Source organism: Saccopteryx leptura, chromosome 3 (genome assembly GCF_036850995.1).
Source record: "Saccopteryx leptura isolate mSacLep1 chromosome 3, mSacLep1_pri_phased_curated, whole genome shotgun sequence".
Lineage (NCBI taxonomy): Eukaryota > Metazoa > Chordata > Mammalia > Chiroptera > Emballonuridae > Saccopteryx > Saccopteryx leptura.
In genome coordinates this window covers 13103845-13128572 of record NC_089505.1, presented here as the reverse complement: position 1 = coordinate 13128572, position 24728 = coordinate 13103845, and the positions used below count along the sequence as shown (strand labels likewise).

Here is a 24728-nt window from a genome sequence, read left to right as displayed (position 1 = left end):
CCCTCAGACCATTGGAGGGCTGGACTATAAAAAAAACTATGAACAAATCCCTATGCACACTGCACATATTTTAAAGTAAAAAAACAAAACGGGAACAAATACAATATTTAAAATAAAGAACAAGTAAATTTAAATCAACAAACTGACCAGTATTTCAATGGGAACTATGGGCCTGCTTTTGGCTAATGAGATGGTCAATGTCCAGTTCCATATTTGTCACTGCTAGCCGTAACAAGTGATATGATGCGCTTCCGGAGCCCTGAGACGTGCGTCCCGTGTCACCGGAAGTAGAACTGTACGTGAGTGATGCCGCGCTTTGTGGCGCCACCACATACAGTACTCCAGGATGCATCCTGTGCTCCTCTCACTGACCACCAATGAAAGAGGTGCCCCTCCCGGAAGTGTGGTGGGTGGATAAATAGCCTCAGGGGGCCGCAGTTTGGGGACCTCTGATCAATAACCTGAATGTACATTGCATGCTTTCAAAGCTTAGGCTCAAACGTGGACTTTTCTCTACTGAGTATACAGAATCATTCCATGTGCAGGTTTAACTCTATTCCCACTCCTGGCTTCCTGCAATTTTTCTGACTCTAGTGGTCCCCTATGCTATTATAAATATCTTAGTCCGCTTTACATTCATTTTACATGGTAGCACATGCACCTAGGCAAGGCACTTTCAATTCTCTCTGAGAATAAGCAGGCTACAAATAAACATCGTAAAACAAGTCTGTGCAAGCACTGGCCTATCGTGGAGGAGCCCTTTGCCGTTACCATGAATCCTCTGAGAGTGAGACACCTGCGGGTCACGCACAAATACTCCCGGTTTGTCAAACCACTGGGTTGCTATGGAGAAAGCTCAAAATCAGCACCCTGAGAATTGTGCCTGCTCTTTGGCAAGTCCTTCCATTTAAGCTGTCCTAAAAATGTATCAGTCAAGGTAATTTCTACCCCATTGGAAGGAACGACATCCATGCACTTGATGGACGAACAACAGAGGAATTACGCCAGGTACATACCACAGGAGACAGAGTCTCGATAGCGTAAGGAGGGGGCGCGGATTCCGCAGCTATTTCAGGATCATCCTGTTCGCTCTCACTGTAGCATTCTATAACAAAAATGAGGATGCGTAATGTTTCAGTGCCGTTATCACTTATTCCATAATGCATGAGCAGAGGTTTCTCCATATGGCTATTTCAATTCCAATCCAATTCAGACAGTACTTATCTAGTGAGCGACTAGGTGCAAGGGATTACAGAGAGGGGAAAACGAATGGCTACATCAGGGTTTCTGCCCTCAAAGAGCATCTAACACGTAGAAAGAGGGCTAACTGTAGGCTCAGGGAAAATAAAATATTGATAATTTCTCAAGGGATGTGAGTCATGCACCAAGGGTGCATAAAATCAATAGTGCTAAATTCTGGTCATAGGGATCATAATGAGCTGAAACTGGAAGGATAAGTAAACCAGCAATGGTGCCAAGAGTGATGTTAGTACCAGGTCGACTGGGCCAAGTACAAGGAGTCCCCTAAAAGAGATGGTGGAAAGACTTCTTAAGGGCAAATAACGGAAGGCCTTATGTATCACTATAAGATATATAAGACGAAGCTTTTATGAAGGCTTTTTTCTCAGAATCTATAAGTATACCTTAAAACTAGAACAATTTATTTTATGGAAAATAAAACCAAGGAAATGATTAGGACATTGTTTCACAGTATTTTAATGTGCGTCTTTATTGTTTTAAACCAACTTGCCACTTCTCTGTTTCTAAATTAAGATTGTTTGGTTTTGGTATTAAAAAATATAACTCTTTTATTATAATTCCTGGGCTTTATGTGGTTGGAACAGTTTAGGATAGTTTCAGCTGTCTGACCCTAGCACTGAACACCTTCTTCTTTTCCATATTGAGTACTGGTATTATTAAGAATAATTAGGCACCTATTACAAACCCTGAAAGCTACCAACTGAGCTAAAAGACTGAGACCAGGCCTGTGTCCCAATCTGACCTACAGGTTCCTAATGCAGACTTTGGGTAATTATTCTGAGCACACATCTGGTGGAAACATTAAAATTTCAGAAAGGAAATAGTGGGATGAAAGTTATCTGTCTAGATCATGATGAGACAATGCCTATGAGTAAGAATCCAGTAAGTGGGGCAATAAAACATTTGCATTCTCAATGGTTTGAGATGTCACCAAAGCCTACAGCTGCTAACGGGTGGGTGAAGTGTGAAAAGCATGCGTAGCCAGCAGAGGAAGCTCTAGTCCACACTGGTGACTCTGTGTGACTATGTCTACATATTTTCAGATAACTTTAAATGCCAAAGTATGTTTCATTAGGACACAACTATGTATAGAACTTGACATCACTTTTTTTTTCACCTTATTTCGTCCTATTCTAATATTCTCTCTAAGTTTTTAGAAATTTAAACTAGAACATACCTTCATCCTTTGTAGTGGATTCATGATGGATTACAGATAATCCAAGCTTGTTTAACCACCTATAATTTAAATAGAAAACAAATATTTGACCTAAGAGATTAGTCACCTACCTATTCACCTTTCCTGCAGACCCCAAAGGAAGGTTTTGCATCAACTTTATATAATAAAGTTAAGTCATAATTCCACAGTCAGTCTAAACATTTCCAGAAATAGCATAAATTTGTGGTATCAACCCTAAGACCTATGGTTTCACAATATTTTCCTTACTCAGGGCATTTTTTGCAAAGAAAGAAAAGAAATGAGGTGAGCCATTATCCAGTTGGCTAATGTGAGCAACTATATTAAATCTTCCAAATAAGTGAATAAGTTATATCTTTTACAAGTGCACATTTGAAATTTTAGCAACAATCAAAATCTTTATCATTAAGTTTAGCAACTTGACCATTAAAGTTTTATCTCTATAATTCTTTAAATGTCTGTTTATTTCACACAAAAAAAAAAATAAAGAAAGAAAAGGTGATACATTTTTGAACCAGGATTTTTATATTACTCAGTAAAAGATCTGGCTAGAGCTGGACAGGTATTCCTAAGCAATTTTTTTAATTAAAGACTGTCAATGTCATCTCTTCTACTGATTTACCATTTTATTGACAACTAATTCCAACTAAGCATCAATAACAAAAATAGAACTAGCCAAACCTGAAGGAGCAAAATCTCGGCTCATGATTTCAAGCTACTGTAGTTCCTTCTCAAGAGTTTTGTAAGGAACATATAACACGATTTTTTAAAAGGTAGAAAATGGCTACTTTGTATACTCCTAACTATAAAACCTTCTATTTAAAGGCAAAATATTATTTTGGGGCGGTGATAATCTAAGGTTTTCAGTGGTCGGCAAACTCATTAGTCAACAGAGCCAAATATCAACAGTACAACGATTGAAATTTCTTTTGAGAGCCAAACTTTTTAAACTTAAACTAGATAGGTAGGTACATTCCTTATCAAGGTAGCACCCACATGTGGTATTTTGTGGAAGAGCCACACTCAAGGGGCCAAAGAGCCACATGTGACTCGCGAGCCACAGTTTGCCAAACAGAGATCTAAGCGATTTATTTTCCACTTCTTTCTGGTTTTCCATATTTTAAAAAAAGGGATTCCATATTGTATTATTTTTGAGAAACCAGAGTATTTAGTAGTGGCCTAAGTCTACCAATAACAACAAAATAACAATAGCAATGTTATGACTATTTATACTTTTCATTTTCTTTAGTCTTGCAATGCCTCATGAACTATTCAGCACACTACACTCCCACTGTGACATAAATATTGCACATTCCCAACTGTTAAAAAATTAGGAATCTTTACTCAGCCCTCCATCTGCCATAGCCTTTGTGTATTTTTCAACATAAAACATGTAATAAGTTTGATTTTTAAAATTAAATGAAACAGGACAACCTACAAGATAAAAGATGAGTTCTAGTTCACTTATGAAATCTCCTTAAGCACATGAGAAACATGTACTCTCTAATGGACAATTAAAACTAGAAAAATAGGCCCTGGCTGGTAGCTCAGTGGATACAGCATCGGCCTAGCATATGAATATCACAGGTTTGATTCCTGGTCAGGGCACACAGGAAATGTAACCATCTGCTTCTCTTCCCTTCTGTCTCCCCCTTCTTTCCTTTTTCCTTTACCACAGCCAGTGTCTCAATTAGCCCGAGCATGAGCTCTAAGCACTGAGGATAGCTTGGTTGGTCCTAGCACATCAGCCTCAAGCACTAAAAATAGCTCGGTACTCAAGCATTGGCCCTAAACACAGCTGCCGGGTGGATCCCAGTTGGGGCGCAGGCGGGAGTCGGTCTCACTATCTCCCCTCCTCTCAAATAAATAAATAAATAAATAAGTAATACTAGAACAATACCTGGGCCCAGGTCCTGCCATAGGAACTGGAAAATGTCCATCAAGACTCAATAGAGTAATTTTTTTTAAATCACAAAAGAATACAAATGGCTAATAAATATATACATACATGGAAGAAAATTCTCAGCTTCAATCGTATTTTGGCAAATGCATATTCAGACACAGGAAAATATTTTTCACCACCATATGGGCAAAACTTTTAAATATTTCTGATTTCTAGAATTTAGGGGAAAACATTTCAATCCTTTGTTGAGTTGAACATGCAAATTGATGCAGCTAATTTTAAGCAGCCAATTCAAAGATCCTATTCAAAATTTAAATATCCATCCCTTTTGCCCTAAAATTTTCATTTTAAATATCTATCCTACAGAATCACCACTTTATATACCTAAATAAATGTGGAAAATGCTAATTCAACAAATCTTACACTCACAAAAAGAAAAATAATTAATACAATGTAATTGTCCACCAACAGGGAAATGGGTAAATGAAGGATGATACTGATTTTATCTGTGCTGTGTTATAATCGAGTGAATAAAAACACAGACGAGGGGCCTTGTAATGAACTAGAAAATCCTACTATACTGTTAAGTGATAAAAGTAAGCAAAAATATGTTTAGACTGATTCAATAAACTCTTAAAACTATGTATGTGTATCTATGCACAAATTAATATGCAAAGCAAGCATCAGGAAGGACATAGGACATTCTGTTCACAGTGGTTAATCCCAGGGAGAAAAATTGGCATATGGGAAGGTTTTCACCTTCATACTTCTGTATTATACGCATTTATACAAGAATATGTGTTATGTATTACTTACTAACAGAAATATTTTAAAGTATATTTTTAAACACTGATCAGGCAAAGTACAACGAATTTAATGGTTCACTTTTAAAATACCAAAATAAACGGATTCTTAGTTATACATAATTTCATAATTACATAAGTGGAACCTCCCCAAAAAAGCATCTAAAAATTAAATAGACAAAATAGTTTTAATTGAGAATGCCTGGGAAAAGCAAAGGCATTTGTTTCTACGTTTCTTCCAGAACACAAAAATACAGAAGCAGAGCAAAACGGAAGAGTATTGACAATAAAAAAAATTTAAAAATAGGTCCTCTCAGCCTTTATCCAAAAACCATATCCTTTTAAATGTCACTATTAGTTATTTGCTGTGAAAAAAAACTGGTGATTAATTAGACTCTTGTTTGACTGTTTTCTTTCTAGAACCCACTGGCTTAGAGTACCTCCTTTGCTAAGAACGTTTCTTTAACATCAAGGCAGTAGAAAATTTTCTATTTGTGGCTAAATCGATGGATGAAAAAAAAAGACTTATTATTTACAATAAAAGTGACAGCTGTTTCCTGGAAGTCTGGTTTATATTGACTTGATGTGAATGGGTGTGTTGGAGAAACACAAGTGTTAAGAAATTGATGTACAAAACAGGAACAGTCTTCTCACCAGCCCTGTGGGAGAAAGGCCGTTACCACCAGTCTGTGTTTAGAAACCAGCTCATTCAATACCCTTAATTACTTACCCCTGTCCTTGCAAATTGAGGGTCCCTTCAGAATAAAACAACATTTCTATTAAACTTAATTGCCTTTCTTTTCATTGTCCCTGAGAAAAGTGTCACCATCCAAGAATGCAGTTTCCCAAGGAGGAGAGCTTCTAAAATGGGACCCATCTCTCCAAATGCCACTCCCTCCCTCCTTTCCCAGTAGCTCTGCACCCACTAAGAAGCACCAGACACATTATGCGCAGGCTTCAACGGGGCACATCAGTGTGAGAGGAAGCTCTTCAGGACCTACTGCAAAACTGATCTTTAAATATCACAGACTTAACTTTGCAGGAGCAGGGAGAAGTTAACCTGAAGGAACGAAGAGAGTCTGTTATAAAAACCATCTCTAGAATAATAAAACTTAAAAATGATATCATAAATAAAACAAATCATGATACATTCAGGTACAGACAAAATGGGCCATTTATTTTTGAGTGGCCAGATGGACAATTTTCAACTGTAAAGGTCACTCAAATCTATGGGATCAGGACACCTTATATTCAAATTTCAATCTACATCTTGTTTGTAAGCTGGAACGATAAACGCTAACGTAATTTCAAGTAAAATGAACAGATCTTCCCAGCATAGACAGGCAACAAGATCTTTGCCTTGGTAACTATGAAAGGTTTGGATTCAACAGCCAACCAGACAGAATGTATACGTCATAAGCAGAGCTAATGCTCCTGCAACTACACTCGCCTTTAGATCTCTGCAAAGGCAAAACATGAAAACTGAAGCTAAACAGACTAGAAACATAAACATAAGCTGGAGAAGAGGGTGAGCGGGGAACAAAGTAACGGTGATGTGTGATTTAGAGAGCAAATCTGCCTGAAATATAACCGGTTGAAGAACACTTGCACTGGTTTACAAATGTATCAATATTTTGCTGGGCTGGAAGAGAAATTCACCAGGTAACAAAACACTGAGCACTGTTTCTCTGGTCTAACTCTTCTCTTGTCAGAACGAACAGAGCTACTTTGAAAGAACCAGCCACAGGACGGGTAGGAAGGATGTAGACAGGAAGGAAGCTGGAGATACAAGACGCTGTTTGAAAGAAGCCAGGGACAGCCGGAGGCCATGCGTGTGGGGGGAGAAACCTTTGCGGTTATTTAATGGCTAAATTCCAGTCTACCTTAGGGCTCCAAGTACTGCTAGGCAAGACGGTCAGCTTTCTGCACACTCCTTACAGACCGAGGCCTTGCTAATCAATAGGATTTCAAGTTACCAATGCAAATAAAAAGTGACTGTGAAGTTCTATAAATCTTCCCCTTCTGTGTATCTGCTCTTACTTCCTCAGACTCTTGAGAAAGCCAGAGAGGAAAAGCTAAAATCAGAAAGAGGAAAAAAGAAAAACAACTTCTCTCATTGTCCAGGTAAATAATGATTTGTTTGAAACACTCAATTGTCAATTCCTTGCCTTGCTATTTCTCACATTGGGTTTCTCAATAAAGAGCCATTCTGCCCCAGATGACGGGTTGTGGTAGGGAGATAAGTGTAGGGAACCAATGAGAATGCTTCTAGCTAGACCTGGCAGCTTATGGAATATCTTGTAAGTTGTGTACGTTTGTGTTTGTATGCATGTGTGTGTGTGTGTGTGTGTTTGCGTGTGCATGTGCACTCATGCATGTTTGGTGAAAATCAGCTCCTTTTTTAAGTTTCTAGAGCAAGAAGGCAGAGTGAAGTTATAAAAGACATTAGGAAAACCATTATATATAAACAAATAAAATAAGCCATAAACTCTGAATGGAGGAATGATGTCTGCATTGTTTATTTCTACGGCCCAGGATCTGCTACAATGGGACACACAGTTGCTGTTTCATAAACATATTTTCATTAGTTATGTAAGGTAATAAGAGAACTAAAAATTCTGAACACAGAGCTTAAATTAAATAGAAAGCCATCTGATGCCTCAATTGCCTCAAATATATTTAAATAAACTTAAGTCAGTGCATATATTCCACTTATTTAAACAGAGCAAAAAGGAAACAAATGTTTAAGGACATAAAATCATGTGCTAGATATACCTTGAGCAAGAACGTTCTGTAAAATATTTGAGATTGATCATGGAGAGGTGATACATACACTGAATGATTGTGACAATCACAGCACATGCAAAATGCTGTAAAAATCAGAACTCTGAAAGTTGCAAAATGAATTGCATAATACTTTCAAGCCTTTCTCCTTGTGATACTGATTCTCATTTTAACATTTTGTTATAAAGACTTTTGTTATTCCTTTCCCAATTTAGTAGTTCCCTCAGAAAAATCTTATTCTTTCTTCCTAAAACAGACATTTTGATATGTATTGTTCTCCAAAATGCTTCTAAATACTAGAGAAGAAAGTGAGACTTTATAGCTGCTAAGAGATTAATCCTTAAAGCAGCAGAAATAAATAAAACAATAACTGATATGTACATATGTTTGAAATTCAAACACCTAACCAGAGTAAGTCTATTCCCATTAAGACTGGATTTAGCGATTTCCTCTACTTACACGTTCATTTCTTGCGTATTCTCAGCTGCAAAATAAAAGCTCTTGATCTGTGGATGGCTGATCTTAAAAGCACTTGAAGGGAAAATAGCAGAGACAGAAATTAGTGTGTGTGGTCATCAGTGGGTTTGAAAATAAATCAGTTAAGTATATTCACCTGCTTTCTTTGTAAATTTACAAAAAAAAATAATTTAGTCACATTAAATACCTATTGTCTAATCTCTAGTCCACTTAAAAAAACCAGAGGGTTAATTTATCATGTCGGAAAATCCAGAACAGGGCTGAGTCTTGGCTGATCTATAGTTTCTTTTTAAAACATACAGTCATGCTCTTTTATTTTCATTTACTAACAACTTTGCTGTAAGAGACAATAAATTAAAACTTAGAGTGATAGACGTGTCACTTCAAAATACTTAATTCTCTCAAGCAAAGTATTAATTTAATTAAGTATGTACAAGCATTTATTCACAAGAAAACAACCAAGTATAGAATGTCCACACTGTGATAACACATCAAAAACTTTATCCAACCACCCTCTTGTAAAGAGAAAACATAAGGTAGACTTTAAGTTAAAAATAAAAGTATAAAACAATCAAGATAACAAGTAATGAAGTGTTTCCCCTTTACCATTTAGGCCGGAAGTCCTATTGCATGGGCAGGGATATTTATAAACAGTTTGGTCAAAACCACAAGAATCATCACAACCTCATGTCTCGCTGGAAATGTGCAGCTACACCAGAGTGGCAAAGACTGAGAGTTATCACCAATTTATTCATTTGCTTAGAAATAAACTAATCAGTGGCTGCTACTAGTAACATAGCTCAATAGGAAATGCTCTTTTCTAACAAACTGGAAAAGATGTCAAAGGTAGAAGAATGAAGAGGATACATATGCAAAATGCAGCTGAATGCTATGGAAGAGCACTTGACTGGGAGTCTTGATATCTGGTCTAGACTGGTGACTTCTTCAGTTCCTATTTGTTCCCAAAGCTTTTGGACTTAAAATTATATCAGGGTGTAATCGCCAAATCTAAGACATTTCAAGAGAATTCAATTTCAAGGGCGCTTTTAATAATTCCATACATGAAGAGAGAGTAACTGGTGTTGCCATCATATAGACAGTGCTGGAGAATTCTATTTAACTGGTCATTCTCTTCACAAGGACAAAACCTTAACATCTGACCTCCCTGCCAGTTCTGGGAGGGAGCTTGTTTTTAATTCTGTCACAGACACAGTCGCCAACAAAAAGCTATGCCAAGGCTCTATGGGGTTTTTAAATCCATCTGCTCCACAAAATGAAATTCCTGAAAATAAGAGGTTAAAAGCTTCTATTATTGTTTAGGGTGCCAACCCATGAAGCTCCAAGTCCTCAGACATGGAGTGTCACCTTCATCAACTTCCAAGCTACCACGTCACCCAAGGAACCCTATGCAGGGATATTAGCCTGGCTCAGAGTTTTGTGGAAAATGATAGACAACTTACTGCTTTTTTTTGCATTCAGATGCTTTCTCCACAGTGAAGTCGGACAGGTTGACAAATCCATCTGCTTTTTCTGCCTGAAACACATTCACACCACACATGTGAATAAATGCACCAGCCCTAGTAGTCAGTTCATTGAGATTGTACTCCACATTGAATGTAGTCTAAGCGAAATACAGGAGGATCCACTGACTCCCTGAGTCAGTACAGGACTCATCCTAGATACTCATTTTATTATACTCTCCTGTAAAGTCGTCTAGAACCCTTCCATGAGTAGTAACCTGACACAGCACAGGGATGGCCAACGTATGGCACCCAAAGGACCTCCCCTAACCCTTCCTCTCTTCAAAACCCATCAGAGCTCTGCTTCCTGCTGAGCCTGCGGTCTTCCTCAGTATCGTTCTCATTCTCATCCTACTCCTTAGTAACTCACAGCACAGAAGATGGAACCTAATTAGCATTTTTACATATGCCGGACAGAAGCTTGACTTTGGAGTTAGTAATTCAAAGTTTATATTATGGATCTACCACTTACTGGTTGTTATAAGACTTAAATGAGTTCCGGTAAATAAAACACTTGACACCTAACAAATATTATTTCCTCTCCCAAGCCTCTAGGAAGTTCCTTGGGGAATAAATCACAGAGTCGTATCTGGGAACATGTCAGTTCCATAACTGATTTCTAGGAGTTGTTTCTATAAAGGAAACATAAGAAGGCTACATTGCTTATCACAGAAAGAACTCAAATCTTATTCAATCTACACTGATATGTGAGTGGAGAAGTAGAGACCACAAGATTAAACATAAATGGGTCAGTGGTTATGGGGAGATAAGCAAAAAAATGATTTTAAAAATATAATCTTAATTTTAAAAATTGGCTATTAAATTAGTGCCATGAGGCTCTTACTTCATTTCCTCATCTGTCTCTTTCTCTTTTTGCCAGCTAGGGTGCAACTTGTGCTTTTTTTTTTTTTTCAGAAAGATTAAACTGAAAACATTCAACCTTATGTCAGTCCCATCTTTTCTGTCCTAGATGAGTCTATTTATCTAAAGCATTTCTCTTGAAATTCTTTCTTTTTATAAGACTCAAAATTCAATTCTAAAGGGCACTTCCTAAGTGGGTACTAGACTTCTCAGAGTGATCACTACATAAGTTATATAAATGTCCAATCACTATGTTGTACACCTGAAACTAACATAATCTTTTTTTATTCAATTTCTCTACTTCTTGATGGACTCTTTAAATGCTTCATGATGGTTTTACCAATCCTATCTCAAAGAGAGTGTGAATTAATTAAAGAATGTTGACTGTGTAAGTTAGAATTTTCTGCAATACACAATGCTTTTTGTGGATTCTCAGTTAGTACTATGTAAAAGTATAGTCTTGAAAACTGTGTTAGGTTCCAGAAATTCCACTATTAGATATATATCCCCAAACAGTGAAAATGGTACTCAAATAAACACAAGTGCATATACGTTCACAGCAGTATCATTTGCCATACTGGTGCAAACAGTAACATGAGATCAGTGCCTTTGGAAAAAGAGCCCAAAGCCTCTCTCACACCTCCATGTGGCAATAACAGAGAGGCAGCGGTTTGCAAACCTGGAAAGAGAGCCCTCACCAGACACAGAATGTGCCAGAACTTTTATCTCGGACTTTCCTGCTTCCACAAAATGAGGAATAAATGCTTGTTGGTTAAATCATCCAATCTTTGGTATTTTGTTATAGCAGCCAGAGCTGACTGAGATAGTCCCTAAGAATGACAATCCCAAACCAAACTCCTCATTGTACTCCTGTTCCTCTCTGTCCTTTGTTCTCTACTGCTATGAATGATATCACTTTCTACGCAGTTGTCAAAAAAGAAATATGGGAGACATCTTTGAGTCTTCCATCTCCTTCTCAGCATCTGTGCAAGCTATAACATTGCTGCCTCTGTCTCAGCTCTTCAATTCATCTATGACCTACCAATTCCTTCAGATCACCATTAACTCATCTGAATTACTGAAAAAGTCTTCTACACTGTTCTCTTTCTCCCTAATGCTGTCCTTTCATCCAATTTAGTGTCAAAATCAGAGCAGGAGCAAATCTTCGTGAACATTCTTCACATCACATTTTTCAATAAAATCCTGCATGTTTCCCAACTGCCCTTGGGGGAAGTTTACACGCCTTAGCAGAGTATAAAAGGCCCTCCCTTCCCGATCAAGTCCTGCTTAATTACATAGTTTCATCTCCTCTGGTGTCCCTGCTCCTTACTCACCAAAACAAACAAAATAAAACTAAATCATTGAAAATACTTCCACTGAGCTGAATTAATATTGACAACCAATTGATAGCATTATTAATCTATAAACTATTTTCAATTCAAAAGTCCATCTCTAATGATAACAACACAAAACTCAATCAACAAAAAAATGAAAAAAATCTACACTTACTAATATTCTTTATTTATTCAAAATACATCAACATAAAAGATAAGTTGCAAATCTTCATTTGGGCGGATTAGTTTTCTGAAGTACTGAAATGGCTAAGATTCTTTCAACTAAGACGCTAAATAAATCTGAGTGAAAGGCACCTTAGTGAATTTTTGTCTTTATGAAGACATTCAAGATATGCTCAAAATCAGATAACTGTGTCAAAAACTGCCCTTCTTATTTGATCTGCAAAAAAAAAAAAAAAAATGCCTCAAAAAAGATCATCACAATAGGCAAATCCTAAGGGAATAACGGTTTTCTCCTCTTCTTCCTCCTTTCCCTCCTCCTACCTTTCTAGAGCCCTTGTTCCTTGTTACATTAACCAAAATAATGTTCCTGAATGGTATCCCTTCCTCTTTAAGAATTCCTAACTTTCTGAAAAGTGACCTGAAAGTTTTGCATTGGTGCCTATAAACATCCCTCTGTACTGTAATGTCAAAAAAATTTTTGTTCTCTTGCCAGAAGAATCAAACCATCCTTGGGCCATGGAGGAAGCTTGTCTCACCAAGTCTCGTCTTCAGCTGTAAAGCAAGACAGGCTTTTCACTTTGTGGTATAATGTTCTACAATCTCAAAGGCATCCCTCCTCACAAATCAGTTCATCAGCTTTTTCCAGAAACTTCGATTTGGTTTGTTCACGTGGGTGGAGTCTCACCTGCACCTGCACCTGCTATCATTAGGCAGCATTAAACACACATTTCTATCAAAACTGTTCGGATTACACATTGATTTTTTTTTCCAGCATATTCCAGTAGCTTCTTTGCATCAGGCACTGTGTGAGATATTTGGAATATATTTGATATTAGTGAACAAAACAGAGAGCTTTACTCTCAAGAGAGAAAGAGTGCTCAACATATATAAGCACGTAAACTACATAGCATGTTCTAAGCAGACACTGTTATGAGAAAAGAGGTGATCAAAGTGAAGGGGTTCCTTAGGAGCAGGCTGCCTTTGCTCCTAGGCCTATAATGCCCTTCCTCCCTCACTCCCCTAGGTTCGTCTCCAGGAATCAACTTAGGTGTGACCTTCTTCAGAACGTCGTTCCTGTTTCTCGGAGCCTGGAAGAGGTGTCCTCCTCTTGGCGCCCCATATCTGGGTGGGCTTCACTTATGTACTTCTCTTACTACACTTGGATATCTGGTTCTTTGTCTTTCTTCCCAATAGACTGAGTACTTTGAAGGGATTATTTCCATTATTTTTATCATTAATACCAGGGATACGATATATTCAACATCCATGGAAAAAAGAAATGAGTTTTACAAATGAATGAGTAATAAGGAACACTGCCTTTTTCCTCTGACAATAAAGTGCTAAAATGAGACACAGAAGTCACTTTGGAATAACAATTTGACAGTTTCTAAAATCTATAAACATATAATTACAATACAACCCAGCAATTCTACCCGTAGGTATATACCCAAGAGATATAAAAGCATACACCCACACAGATATTTGCATGCAAATATTATAGCAGCATTGTTCATAATAGTCAAAAACTGAAAACAATCTAAATACCCATCAACTGGTAAGTAAATAGTGTGGTATATTCATACAATTGAATATTGCCTAGTAAACTATGGACACATACTAAAAACATGGATGAACCTTGAAAACATTATGCCATGTGAAATTCAGATACAAAAAAACCTATATAATTCCTTTATTGTAAGTATAGAGAAAAGACAAGTCTACAGAGACAAAGAGAATGGTGGTTGCTTGGAGTCGGGGATGGGAATGAAGATTAACTGTAAATGGGCATGAAGGATTTTACTGATATAATGAAAATGATTTAAAACTAATTTATTATGATGGTGTCATCACTCAGAAGACTCAGCAAAACTTATTGAATCATAAATTTCAAAAAGGTGAATTATGTCATATATAAAACATATTTTAATAAAGTTGTTTTATAATATATGAGAAGCAGGAAACATTTGGGGAAGAAGAAGCTATAAATGAAACTCATTTGGATATCAGTAAGACTTGAAAGAAAGTAAAAAATGAGATTTCTGATGACCCTGCTTATGATTCAACATGATTTGTTAAACATTAGACACAAAATTTGTTTAGTATTTCTTATCATCTATGGTTTAAGCCCAGTAATAGCTTCAATTTTGGACTATACAAATTCTAGGGAAAGAAATATTTTATGGAATTTGCCACACTTTAGGCATTTTAATTGATTAAAATAGGACATTATCCCTCAAAACCTGTAGTTAAACAAATTAAAGGTGTTTAAATAAAATCTTCAATTTGAGCGAAAAAAGTTTTAAAACAAAATACAGATTTTTTTTTGTAAAATACGCTTTTGTGTGTATGTGTAATTACAAATTTAATATTCTTAGAATTACCTTAAATAACATGTAAATGAGGTGACCCAATGACTCTAAGAATCAGGAGAAGCTACTAACTGCATTTCTCCCAACAGATCCATGGTTTGCTCAGTTCTGCCCTGAAACCCCAGCACGTCGGAAACAGGCAAAGTCTAAACTCCAAGCAAAGCTGTCTGTTTTCGTGTCACGTTTTAACAGGTGTCCTTAAATTCTAACGGCACACAGACTTAAAACCACTAGAGAAATTGGAACCATAGTCTCTAAAATTCAAGCTGAAAATAAACTGAGGTGGAAGAAAAGAAAACGCAAAATCCACTGTGGAAGTTCTAGTTCTACAAACAGTCTCTGACACGGCTGGTCGTGAGGCAAATAGAATGCACTAGGAGGAAAGGCCGTAACCAGCAAACACGCATGTGCCCTGGGACCCAGGAATCCCGCTTTTCGGATCAGTCCTAAATATAACAATGTGTGATAACATGTGCACCGCAACATTATTTGCAACAACAACAACAACAACAAAAAGACTGTAAAGAATCCAAGTGCCTCTCAGCAGGCGGCTGTTAAGTAAACTGCGGCATCCACATGCCACGAATAACTATAAAAAATGACACATATAGGCATAATCTCACAGACATAGTAAAAGAAAAAGTAAGGTACAGCACAGTAGATGTAATATGCTAATTTTGTGTAAGAAATGAGGAATAGAATGTGCTTCGGTATATATACTTGCCTGTATCTACAAAATGAATCAAAGGAAAAATAAAACAAAAACAGAAAAAGGAAAGCAGGCAGAGAAATAGGGATGCAAACAAGACTTACCAGGTTGCGACTTGTTACGTAATGTTGACTGGGATGGGGTAAAAATGATACATATAAAGAATAAAACAAAAACAAGTTGCGACTTGTTACGTAATGTTGACTGGGATGGGGTAAAAATGATACATATAAAGAATAACCTAAACAAACAAACCTAAAAAAGAAACAATTCCTAAAATTAAAAAACAGAAAAGAATGAACCTAACTGAATAGAAGCACTGTGACATAACCCCACAGGAATAATAGTAACTCCAAGGGACCAGGGAGCACAGAATTTTCACTCTACATAGTGGAATGTGGTGTAAGGATTCTTTTTTTTTATTTATTTAATTTTTATTTATTTATTCATTTTAGGGGGGGGGGAGAGAGAGAAAGAGAGAGAGAGAGAAGGAGGAGGAGCAGGAAGCATCAACTCCCATATGTGCCTTGACCAGGCAAGCCAGGGTTTTGAACCGGCAACCTCAGTGTTTCCAGGTTGACGCCTTATCCACTGCGCCACCACAGGTCAGGGAGCACAGAATTTTCACTCTACATAGTGGAATGTGGTGTAAGGATTCTTAGAAATGACATTGTTATTATTTTTACATAGTTTTAGCCATGTCTTCCCACCTTCCCCTCCTAAAGAAAAACTGCATTTAATCTAAATGCTCCCTCCTCCTCTGCACGTGAGAGAACACAATACTGCTTCGTTCTGATGAGCCCTCTTCCCTTCAGAAAAGGAGAGAGGCAGATTGTACACAGGGCCACCCACATTCTGCCAGCACTGCTGGGCCGGCAGGCAGAGCGCTGAGCCGATTAGCACTGGGCTGTGACAAGCACTGCAAGGGAACCAAGAAAAACTGGTTGTTTGTTTTGTCCTTTTTCTTCTAAGTATTAGAAGCAGACTGATCTTCTATCACTGGCAGCGAGAATGCCTGAAGTCCTTCTAACAAATATAATAATCTTGACTAACATCTGATAATAGCTAACATTTATTAAGAGCTAAGCACGATCCACTGAGGTGCTAATATCTTAGCCTTCAGAAGAAAATTAATCAGATCCATGTGCCAGGATTTACGAGATGATCGGTTTATAACCTGGACACCACACTAGATTGGTATTATACAATGGGAATGTTATGTGGTATTATTGAAGTGAGAGAACTTGGACTGAAACCCAGAAATCAGCTAAATAATTCTAAACATGAGGTGGGAAAACTTCAGTCACTACTAGGAGCTAAAATAGAAGAGAATTTACAGCCAATGGATGGCACAAAGAAAGGACCCGGATTTGGTATCAAGTATCTCAATGCAAAGCCACTTTCTGAGTGAGCAAGCTACCTACTGTGTGAGCAAGCCACCTGCTGTGTGACCCTAAGCAGAGCACTTAGCCTCTCTGATTATCTACACTATGAAAAAGCCCGGATTACCAGTGTTCTGCATCTCTCTGTGGGAAGGCTTCCGAGGCTGCCACATTCCACTGCTCCACCTGTGTTGAGGTGCTAAGGAATCACTTCTCCCAGGATGAGTCCTCCAGCAATGACCATGGGACTTCCTGAATATATACTCCAGGCACCCTGCCCCAGAGAAGAAAAACTCTGGGGTGCATGATTTTCCACAGGCTCTTAGAATCCCCCAGCAGAATTAAGCTTTAGTTACCCACAGTCACAACTTGTTTGCTAAGTAGAGCTTTCTTTTTTTGGAAATGCATCTTTTAATAAGACAGAGGAAGATTAAGATAAAACAGATCATGTATCCACAGAAGAGTAGTACTTCTGGCTATTCTTTTTCTCTCTCTCTCTTTCTATAGCCATCAGTGTGTGGAAATTTTGATGACATAATGTAGTAGGTGGGAATGGAATTCTGTAAGAGCAATGTCACTCAATTCTTTGATCTTCTTCCAAGTTATATGCCAAAAACCCACTAACCATCTTAAGTTATTTTCAATAATCTATCAGCAGAAATTCCACATGGTCATCCTTCCATTTTGTTGAAAGCAAAGAACTAGAATTATCTTAATTGATTAAAACCATTACTTTTTATTGAATTTATTGGGGTGACATTGACTAATAAATTATACAGGTTTCAGGTGTATAATTCTATAATACATCATCTGTATATTGCATTGTGAGTTCACCTCCCCAAGTCAAGTCTCCTTCCATCACCATTTATGCCCCTTTACCCTCTTATACCTCCCCCACCCCTTTCCCCTCTTATAATCATCACCCTGTTGTCTGTGTCTATGAGTTTTTTCTCTTGGCTTAATTCCTTCATTTTTTCACCGAGCCTCCCAATCCCAATGCCGTCAGAGGACTGTCAATCTGTTCTCTGTATCTCTGAGTCTATTTTGCTTGTTAGTTTATTTTGTCCATTAGATTCCACATATAAGTGAGGTCACATGGTACTTCTCTGCCTTTGACTACCTTATTCCACTGTACATAATATTCTCCAGGTTCATCCATGCTATCATAATGGACTACTCCTCAGCCATAAAAAAGGAGGAAGTAGAGCTTTCTTAGCTAATTTTCTACCCTTTTTCAGTTCCCCACTCCCTCTCCAAGTATTTCCGGTATCACTTCCCAAATAAACTACCGGCACCCAAATCCTCTTCTCAGGGTGTGCTTCTGGGGTACCTGAACCAAAATGCCATTTCTTTCAAAGAAATGTCTCTGCTCATGGTTCTTACTCATGAATAGCCCAGCTGCTTGGCACCAGAAGCCCTCTTCATCATTTCCTCCTAAAGACCACTCAAGGATGACTACCTCCCTAGCATCGTAGGTCGTATTTAAGTGGTGACAAGAAGTGACTGCCACCTTGTTCTATGATTTGTCAATCAGTCCCCCTAGCTCACCATTCTTATTTACATTTCTCTATTCCCTATCTAGGGAGTCATATTTTAAATGAAATCAAGTTACTAGTGAACTTTCCGCTAGTATGATGTACAAAGATAGTTTTCTGAAATACTATTTCCAGAAAGAAAGTTAAAATGCAAACCTCACCATGTAAAAGAATCATGTGTTATTGTTGTCTATAATATAAAACCCTTAACATGCAAGCCATTGAGGATCTGACCTTGCCTCACTTTTATTTCTGCCTGTTTTTAAGAAGCCTTAAAACTCTAAAAGATCATTTTCACATACATAGGGTTTGTCTCTTAGGCAGCATGGTCAAAAAAAAAAGGAAGAAAGCACTAAATAGAAAGGAAAGTTCTAAAGGAATAAGAAGAAAACTGATTAAATCTTACTGTGACAGAATAAATTACACCTCTTTCTAATAAATTCCATCTCCCACCCACAGCTAGGGCAGCAGTGGGGAGAGTCGGTAAAGGACCCCGTTTAAGAAAAACCTGGAGCTCTGGCTTCCAATGTTAAAAATTTAGGAGAAATAAAAATAAGGTTAGTTCTTTTAAAATCACAGTCAGTATAATACATAATCTTGTCTTCACACAATATATGTATAGATATTTAATAAAGTTTATTGACGGTAAGAAAAATTTGTATTTTGTTTTATTCCAAAAACAGACAGAACTTTCCGGTAGACCATATATATTTATATATTTATATATTATATATATATTATATATATATATATATATATATATATATATATAATATATATATATAAAATCTTCTCGCCTGATCAGGCGGTGGCGCAGTGAATAGAGCGTCGGACTGGGATGCAGAGGACCCAGGTTCGAGACCCCAAGGTTGCCAGCTTGAGTGTGGGCTCATCTGGTTTGAGGAAAAAAAGCTCACCAGCTTGAACCCAAGGTCGCTGGCTCGAGCAAGGGGTTACTCAGTCTGCTGAAGGCCCGCGGTCAAGACACATATGAGAAAACAATCAATGAACAACTAAGGTGTTGCAACACGCAATGAAAAACTAATGATTGATGCTTCTCATCTCTCTCCATTCCTGTCTGTCTGTCCCTGTCTATCCCTCTCTCTGACTCACTCTCTGTCTCTGTAAAAATAAATAAATAAAAATTAAAAAAAAAAATCTTCTCATACTTCAGGAAATTTAAAATCTCTTCAAACTGTTTTTGTGAGTTTCTTAAGAGCTATTAAGATACTACTCAACCACAACAAAACAAACAGCTTGATACAAAAATGGAAAAAGTCATTTTCCCAAAGAAGATATACAAATGGGCAAAAACAAACATGAAAAGATGCTCAAGGTCAATAATCATTAGGGAAATGCAAATCAAAACCATAATCAATGAGATACTGCCTTATACCCATTAGAATGGCTACCATCAAAAATAAAGTTAACGCCCTGGCCGGTTGGCTCAGTGGTAGAGCGTCGGCCTGGTGTGCAGGAGTCCCAGGTTCGATTCCTGGCCAGGGCACACAGGAGAAGTGCCCATCTGCTTCTCCACCCCTCCCCCTCTCCTTCCTCTCTGTCTCTCTCTTCCCCTCCCGCAGCCAAGGCTCCATTGGAGCAAAGTTGGCCCGGGCGCTGAGGATGGCTCTGTGGCCTCTGCCTCAGGCACTAGAATGGCTCTGATTGCAGCAGAGCGACACCCCAAGATGGGCAGAGCATTGCCCCCTGGTGGGCATGCTGGGTGGATCCCGGTTGGGCACATGCGGGAGTCTGTCTGACTGCCTCCTCATTTCCAGCTTCGGAAAAATACAAAATAAATAAATAAATAAAGTTAACAAGTGTTGGTGAGGAAATAGAAAAACTAGAAGCCCTGTATACAGTTTGTGGGAGGTAAAATGGTACAGTCCCTATGGAAAACAGTATGACAACTCAAAGAATTAAAAATAAAATTATCATGTGATTTCATACTTCCACTTCTTTTTTTTTCTTTAAGTGAGAAGCAGGGAGGCAGAGAGACAGACTCCCACATGCACCCTGAGCAGGATCCGCACAGCAAGCCACCTACAGGGCAATGCTCTTCCCATTTGGAGCCATTGCTCCTTTGCTCAGCAACTGAGCTATTTCAGCACCTGATGCAAGGCCATAGAGCCATCCTTAGTGCCCAGGGCCAACTTGCTCAACTCGAGCCATGGCTGCGGGAGGCGAAGATAGCAAAAGGAAGGGGGAGGAAAAGGGGTGGAAAAGTATATGGTTGCTTCTCTTGAGTTCCCTGACTGGGAATCAAACCCGGGACTTCCACATGCTGGCCTGACACTCTCCTGCCGAGCAAACCGGCCAGGGCCATACTTCCACTTCTAAATACAAAACCAAAAAAAAATAAATAAATAAAAGCAAGGGATCAAAGCAATATTGGTACACCTATGTTCATAGCCACATTCTTCACAATAGCCAAATGATATACACGCCTAACAGATATGGATAAACAAAATGCAGTATATACATACTATGAAATATTATTCAGCCTTACTATGTCATGTCATTTGCTTGTGTCTCTTTTGAAGACATGGTTTTAAACACATTCCCTTAAATTCTAACTCCTTTAACAAACACTTTCCTTTTTTTTTAATTTCCATTGCATAGCTTCCTTTCTTCAATGGAATTTATTGAAGTGACAATGGTTAACAAAATTATACCTGTTTCAGGTGCACAATTCTACAACACATGTCTATACTCTGTATTGTGTCGCCCCCATATCAACCCTTTGTCCATCACCATTTACTGCCCCCCCCAGTACCTTTTCCACCTTCCGCCCACCCCCAGTAATCACCACACATAGCTTCCTTTTGAAATGTTCCTGAAATATGCTGTATGGGAGATTACACACAGCAGCATGATGGCAGGTGAGTTTATCAGTTAGTTGGCTTTGTAGAAGCAATTGGGTCTTTGGCCCTCAAAAGAGCTTGCTCCAGAGGGATGATAAATCTTTATATAATGACTTCTCAGGAAAATCTTCAAATCTAGCCAAAAGTTCAACTCATCCCCTGGGCCATTTCTCATGTCATTGCTTGAGAAATATACATACAACCCACATCACTGAATGATGAACTACCGGAACTCTCCCTCCAGGTTTGCAACAGCTGTGCAGAAGGCCCTCCCAGGCCTTCTGGCTCACTACCCTGTTTTGTACCTTAAAATCACCCTTCACTCAGGGTCAGCAGGCATATTTGTAGAATGTCAATCACAGAATAAGCCACAATTGCTGAAAGAAACCATTTCTGGTATCTGGAAACCCTTACCACAATTCTTCTGCATCCTAAAAGCATCTTTTATCTAAAGCATATCCAAAATTGCCTTCCTTTGTATGCATCCCTTTGATTTTTTTACGTAGTTTTAAGAAGCATGTGGTCTTCTCAAAGGCATTCTGAATTACGTAGAGATAATGTTCTTGTCACAGTGTACTTGCGAGTAAACGTGTGCATAGAGAGTGACATCACTGACCTAGGTGTACAGAGCTCCATCATAAAATGCAGAACTGGAATCCAGGTGACATTCCTCCCTTCTACCATGCTGGCAAAAGCCACCTTCCTGCCTGCTAACTTAGAAGAAGGACTGACTAAGCTATAGGCACACACACATACATACATGTATATATACACACATATCAATATATCTATATACATATTAACATTTATGCACATATATTAATAGTTATACAAACACACACATACTATATATCTACAAAAGTTAAATGGGTATTGCTTCATATTTAAGTTAGTATATGTGTGCTTGTGTATTATATCTGCTGTTAGCTATTTTTAAAGATTTTAGAATAAAAGGTACTTCTGATTGTAGATTCTATGAATTGTTGAACTATAAAATATCCACAGGTAATACAGTCATTAGAAATGATGTTCTGGATATATATGTGTTAACGTAGAAATATGTTGATAATGTATTGCTTAGTGAGAAAATCAAGTTACAATCTTATGCATAGTATCCTTTTATTTTTGGAAAACCAAAAGAAAGTTTGGAAATATAACAAAATGTTAACAGTGATCACACCAAGGTGGTAGGATCGTTGATTCATTCAAACAAATAAATTATCTCAACTCATTTATTTCTTCCTGTTTGCATTTCTATTTGTCTTTTTTATTTTACTTAATCATATACTCTAGTTTCTCTCAATGAATATTATAGTGTATATATTTAAACGCTTTAAAATTAATTTGAATTTTCAAGAAGCAAGATGGACTGTACCATAGAAAGATGCAGTGACACAAAAGTTGTGACACTGCCAGGGAGAGCACTATGAATTGCCCACCAGAGATGACAGGTTAGTGCCACAGCCCTTTGATAGGCATCTCAGTCACCGCTGTGCACTAGAACTGGTCGGTAACAGAGTCAGGCCTACGTCATCAACTCTGGCAGCCTCATCCAAAGCAGCAATGCCAGCGCATGTCACTGCCTCCTGAGAACAAGACAAAAGACATGAGGGATTTCAGAGTCTTGGTGTTTCACCATTGATTTTGAAAATTTTGGAAAGAATATAAAGGCAAAACAATATTGCCAACATAAGCAATTGTTCCCACTTTTTATGAATTTAGCAAGAGGAAGTTATTGAAAACTGCTTGCCCCAGCTACAAACTGACCTGATCATAACACTATGGTGGAGCCTGACCTGTGGTGGCGCAGTGGATAAAGCATCAACCTGGAATGCTGAGGTCGCTGGTTTGAAACCCCGGGCTTGCCTGGTCAAGGCACATATGAAAGTTGATACTTCCTGCTCCTCCCTCTGTTCTCTCTATCTCTTTCCTCTCTCTCTCTCTCCCTCTCTCTCTCTCTCTCTAATAAAAATAAGTAAATAAATTTTAAAATCTAAAAAAATATTCTTTGTATGTGTGTGTGTGTGTGAGAGAGAGAGAGAGAGAGTCAGAGAGAGGGAAAGATAGGGACAGACAGACAGGAAGGGAGAGAGATGAGAAACATTAATTCTTTGTTGTGGTTCCTTAGTTGTTCATTGATTGATTTCTCATATGTGCCTTGACCAGAGGGGCTACAGCAGACCGAGTGCCCCCTTGCTCGAGCCAGCGACTTTAGGCTTAAGCTGGTGAGCCTTGCCCAAACCAGATGAGTTAGCACTCAAGCTGGCAACCTTGGGGTTTCAAACCTGGGTCCTCCACATCCCAGTCCAATGCTCTATCCACTGTGCCACCACCTGGTCAGGCTAAAACTATATTCTTAAAAAAAAAAAAAAACACACTATAGTGAAAAGCCAGTATTTTAGAAATACATTCTAGGACCTACCAAGAAAAATAAATATTAAGACACAGTGATAGTATCGTACACAATATAACAGATCCATTTTAAAGATCTTCACATACCGGAAATTATATTGAGGGAAGTAACAGAATTTTCAAAGTCCTCAATCTTTCCTGTGTTCAGGTTCTTAAGTGGTACCCAAACCACCACATTACCCCTTTCATCCATCAGTCATCATCTTCAGGCAAACTGCTCACTGACAGATGCTGATACATCACACTCTTCCCTGGGGAGCCCTGTCAATAGTGTCTTCTCATTCTCCTTTCCAATACAAACTCTAGGACATATGTTGGCAAAGAGTTCAGCAATTTTATGTAATTGATTTAAATTGTCCTCTCAGAAAAAAAAAATCTTTTAATATCAGATTTTTGTTTGGGATACATTCAGAGGTTGGTGTTTGGCTAAAAGAATGAATGAATATGTTCACAGACCAGAAAAAAAAATTAAGGAATTCATCACCACCAAGCAAGTATTATAAGAAATGTTGAAAGGATTTCTTTAATAAGAAGAAAAATAAAAAATATGAAAGGAAGATAGCACAATGAAAAAAATTTTCATTGACCAAGACAAACACATAATAAAAACAATGAATCAACCAACACTAAAACTGGCTCAAAGACTAAAAGGTAAAACTAGGAAGATCATGTGTAATTACAACAATAAATTAAGGGGTGCGCACAAACACACATACACCCAAAAGAAGTAGAAAGTAATGACAAAAACAGAAACATGGAGGGGGAGACTAAAAGTGGTAGTGATTTTAGAACGGGCTTAAACTTAAGCAACATCAATTTGAAATAAACTGCTATAAACAAAGTTTGGTGTATATATTGATATATTATATATAAATAAATTTTTTATATATTTTTATATATATATATATATATATATATAGAGAGAGAGAGAGAGAGAGAGAGAGCACATGGTAACCATAAACCTAAAATCTACAAGAGATACAAGAAATAAAGAGAAAGGAATCCAAACTCAACACTACAGAAAGTCATTAACTTACAAGAGAAGAAACAAGGAAATAAGAAGCAGAAAACTATAAAAACAACCAGAAAATAATAAAATGACAGTAACTGCATACCTATAAATAATCATTTTAAATG

The 24728-nt window shown here is 37.8% G+C and overlaps 1 protein-coding gene across 2 annotated transcripts in view; it reads right to left on the bottom strand.

Moving 5' to 3' along the window:
* IPCEF1 (interaction protein for cytohesin exchange factors 1) overlaps positions 1–24728 on the bottom strand; it is a 132434-nt gene that overhangs the window by 32732 nt on the left and 74974 nt on the right. For both annotated transcript variants that reach the window (XM_066372957.1, XM_066372956.1), the window contains 4 exons: positions 9883–9956; positions 8405–8476; positions 2438–2496; positions 1017–1105 (listed from right to left, as the gene is read on the bottom strand). In XM_066372957.1, the coding sequence (XP_066229054.1) occupies positions 1017–1105; positions 2438–2496; positions 8405–8476; positions 9883–9956 (294 nt within the window). The remainder of the gene's footprint in view (positions 1–1016; positions 1106–2437; positions 2497–8404; positions 8477–9882; positions 9957–24728) is intronic.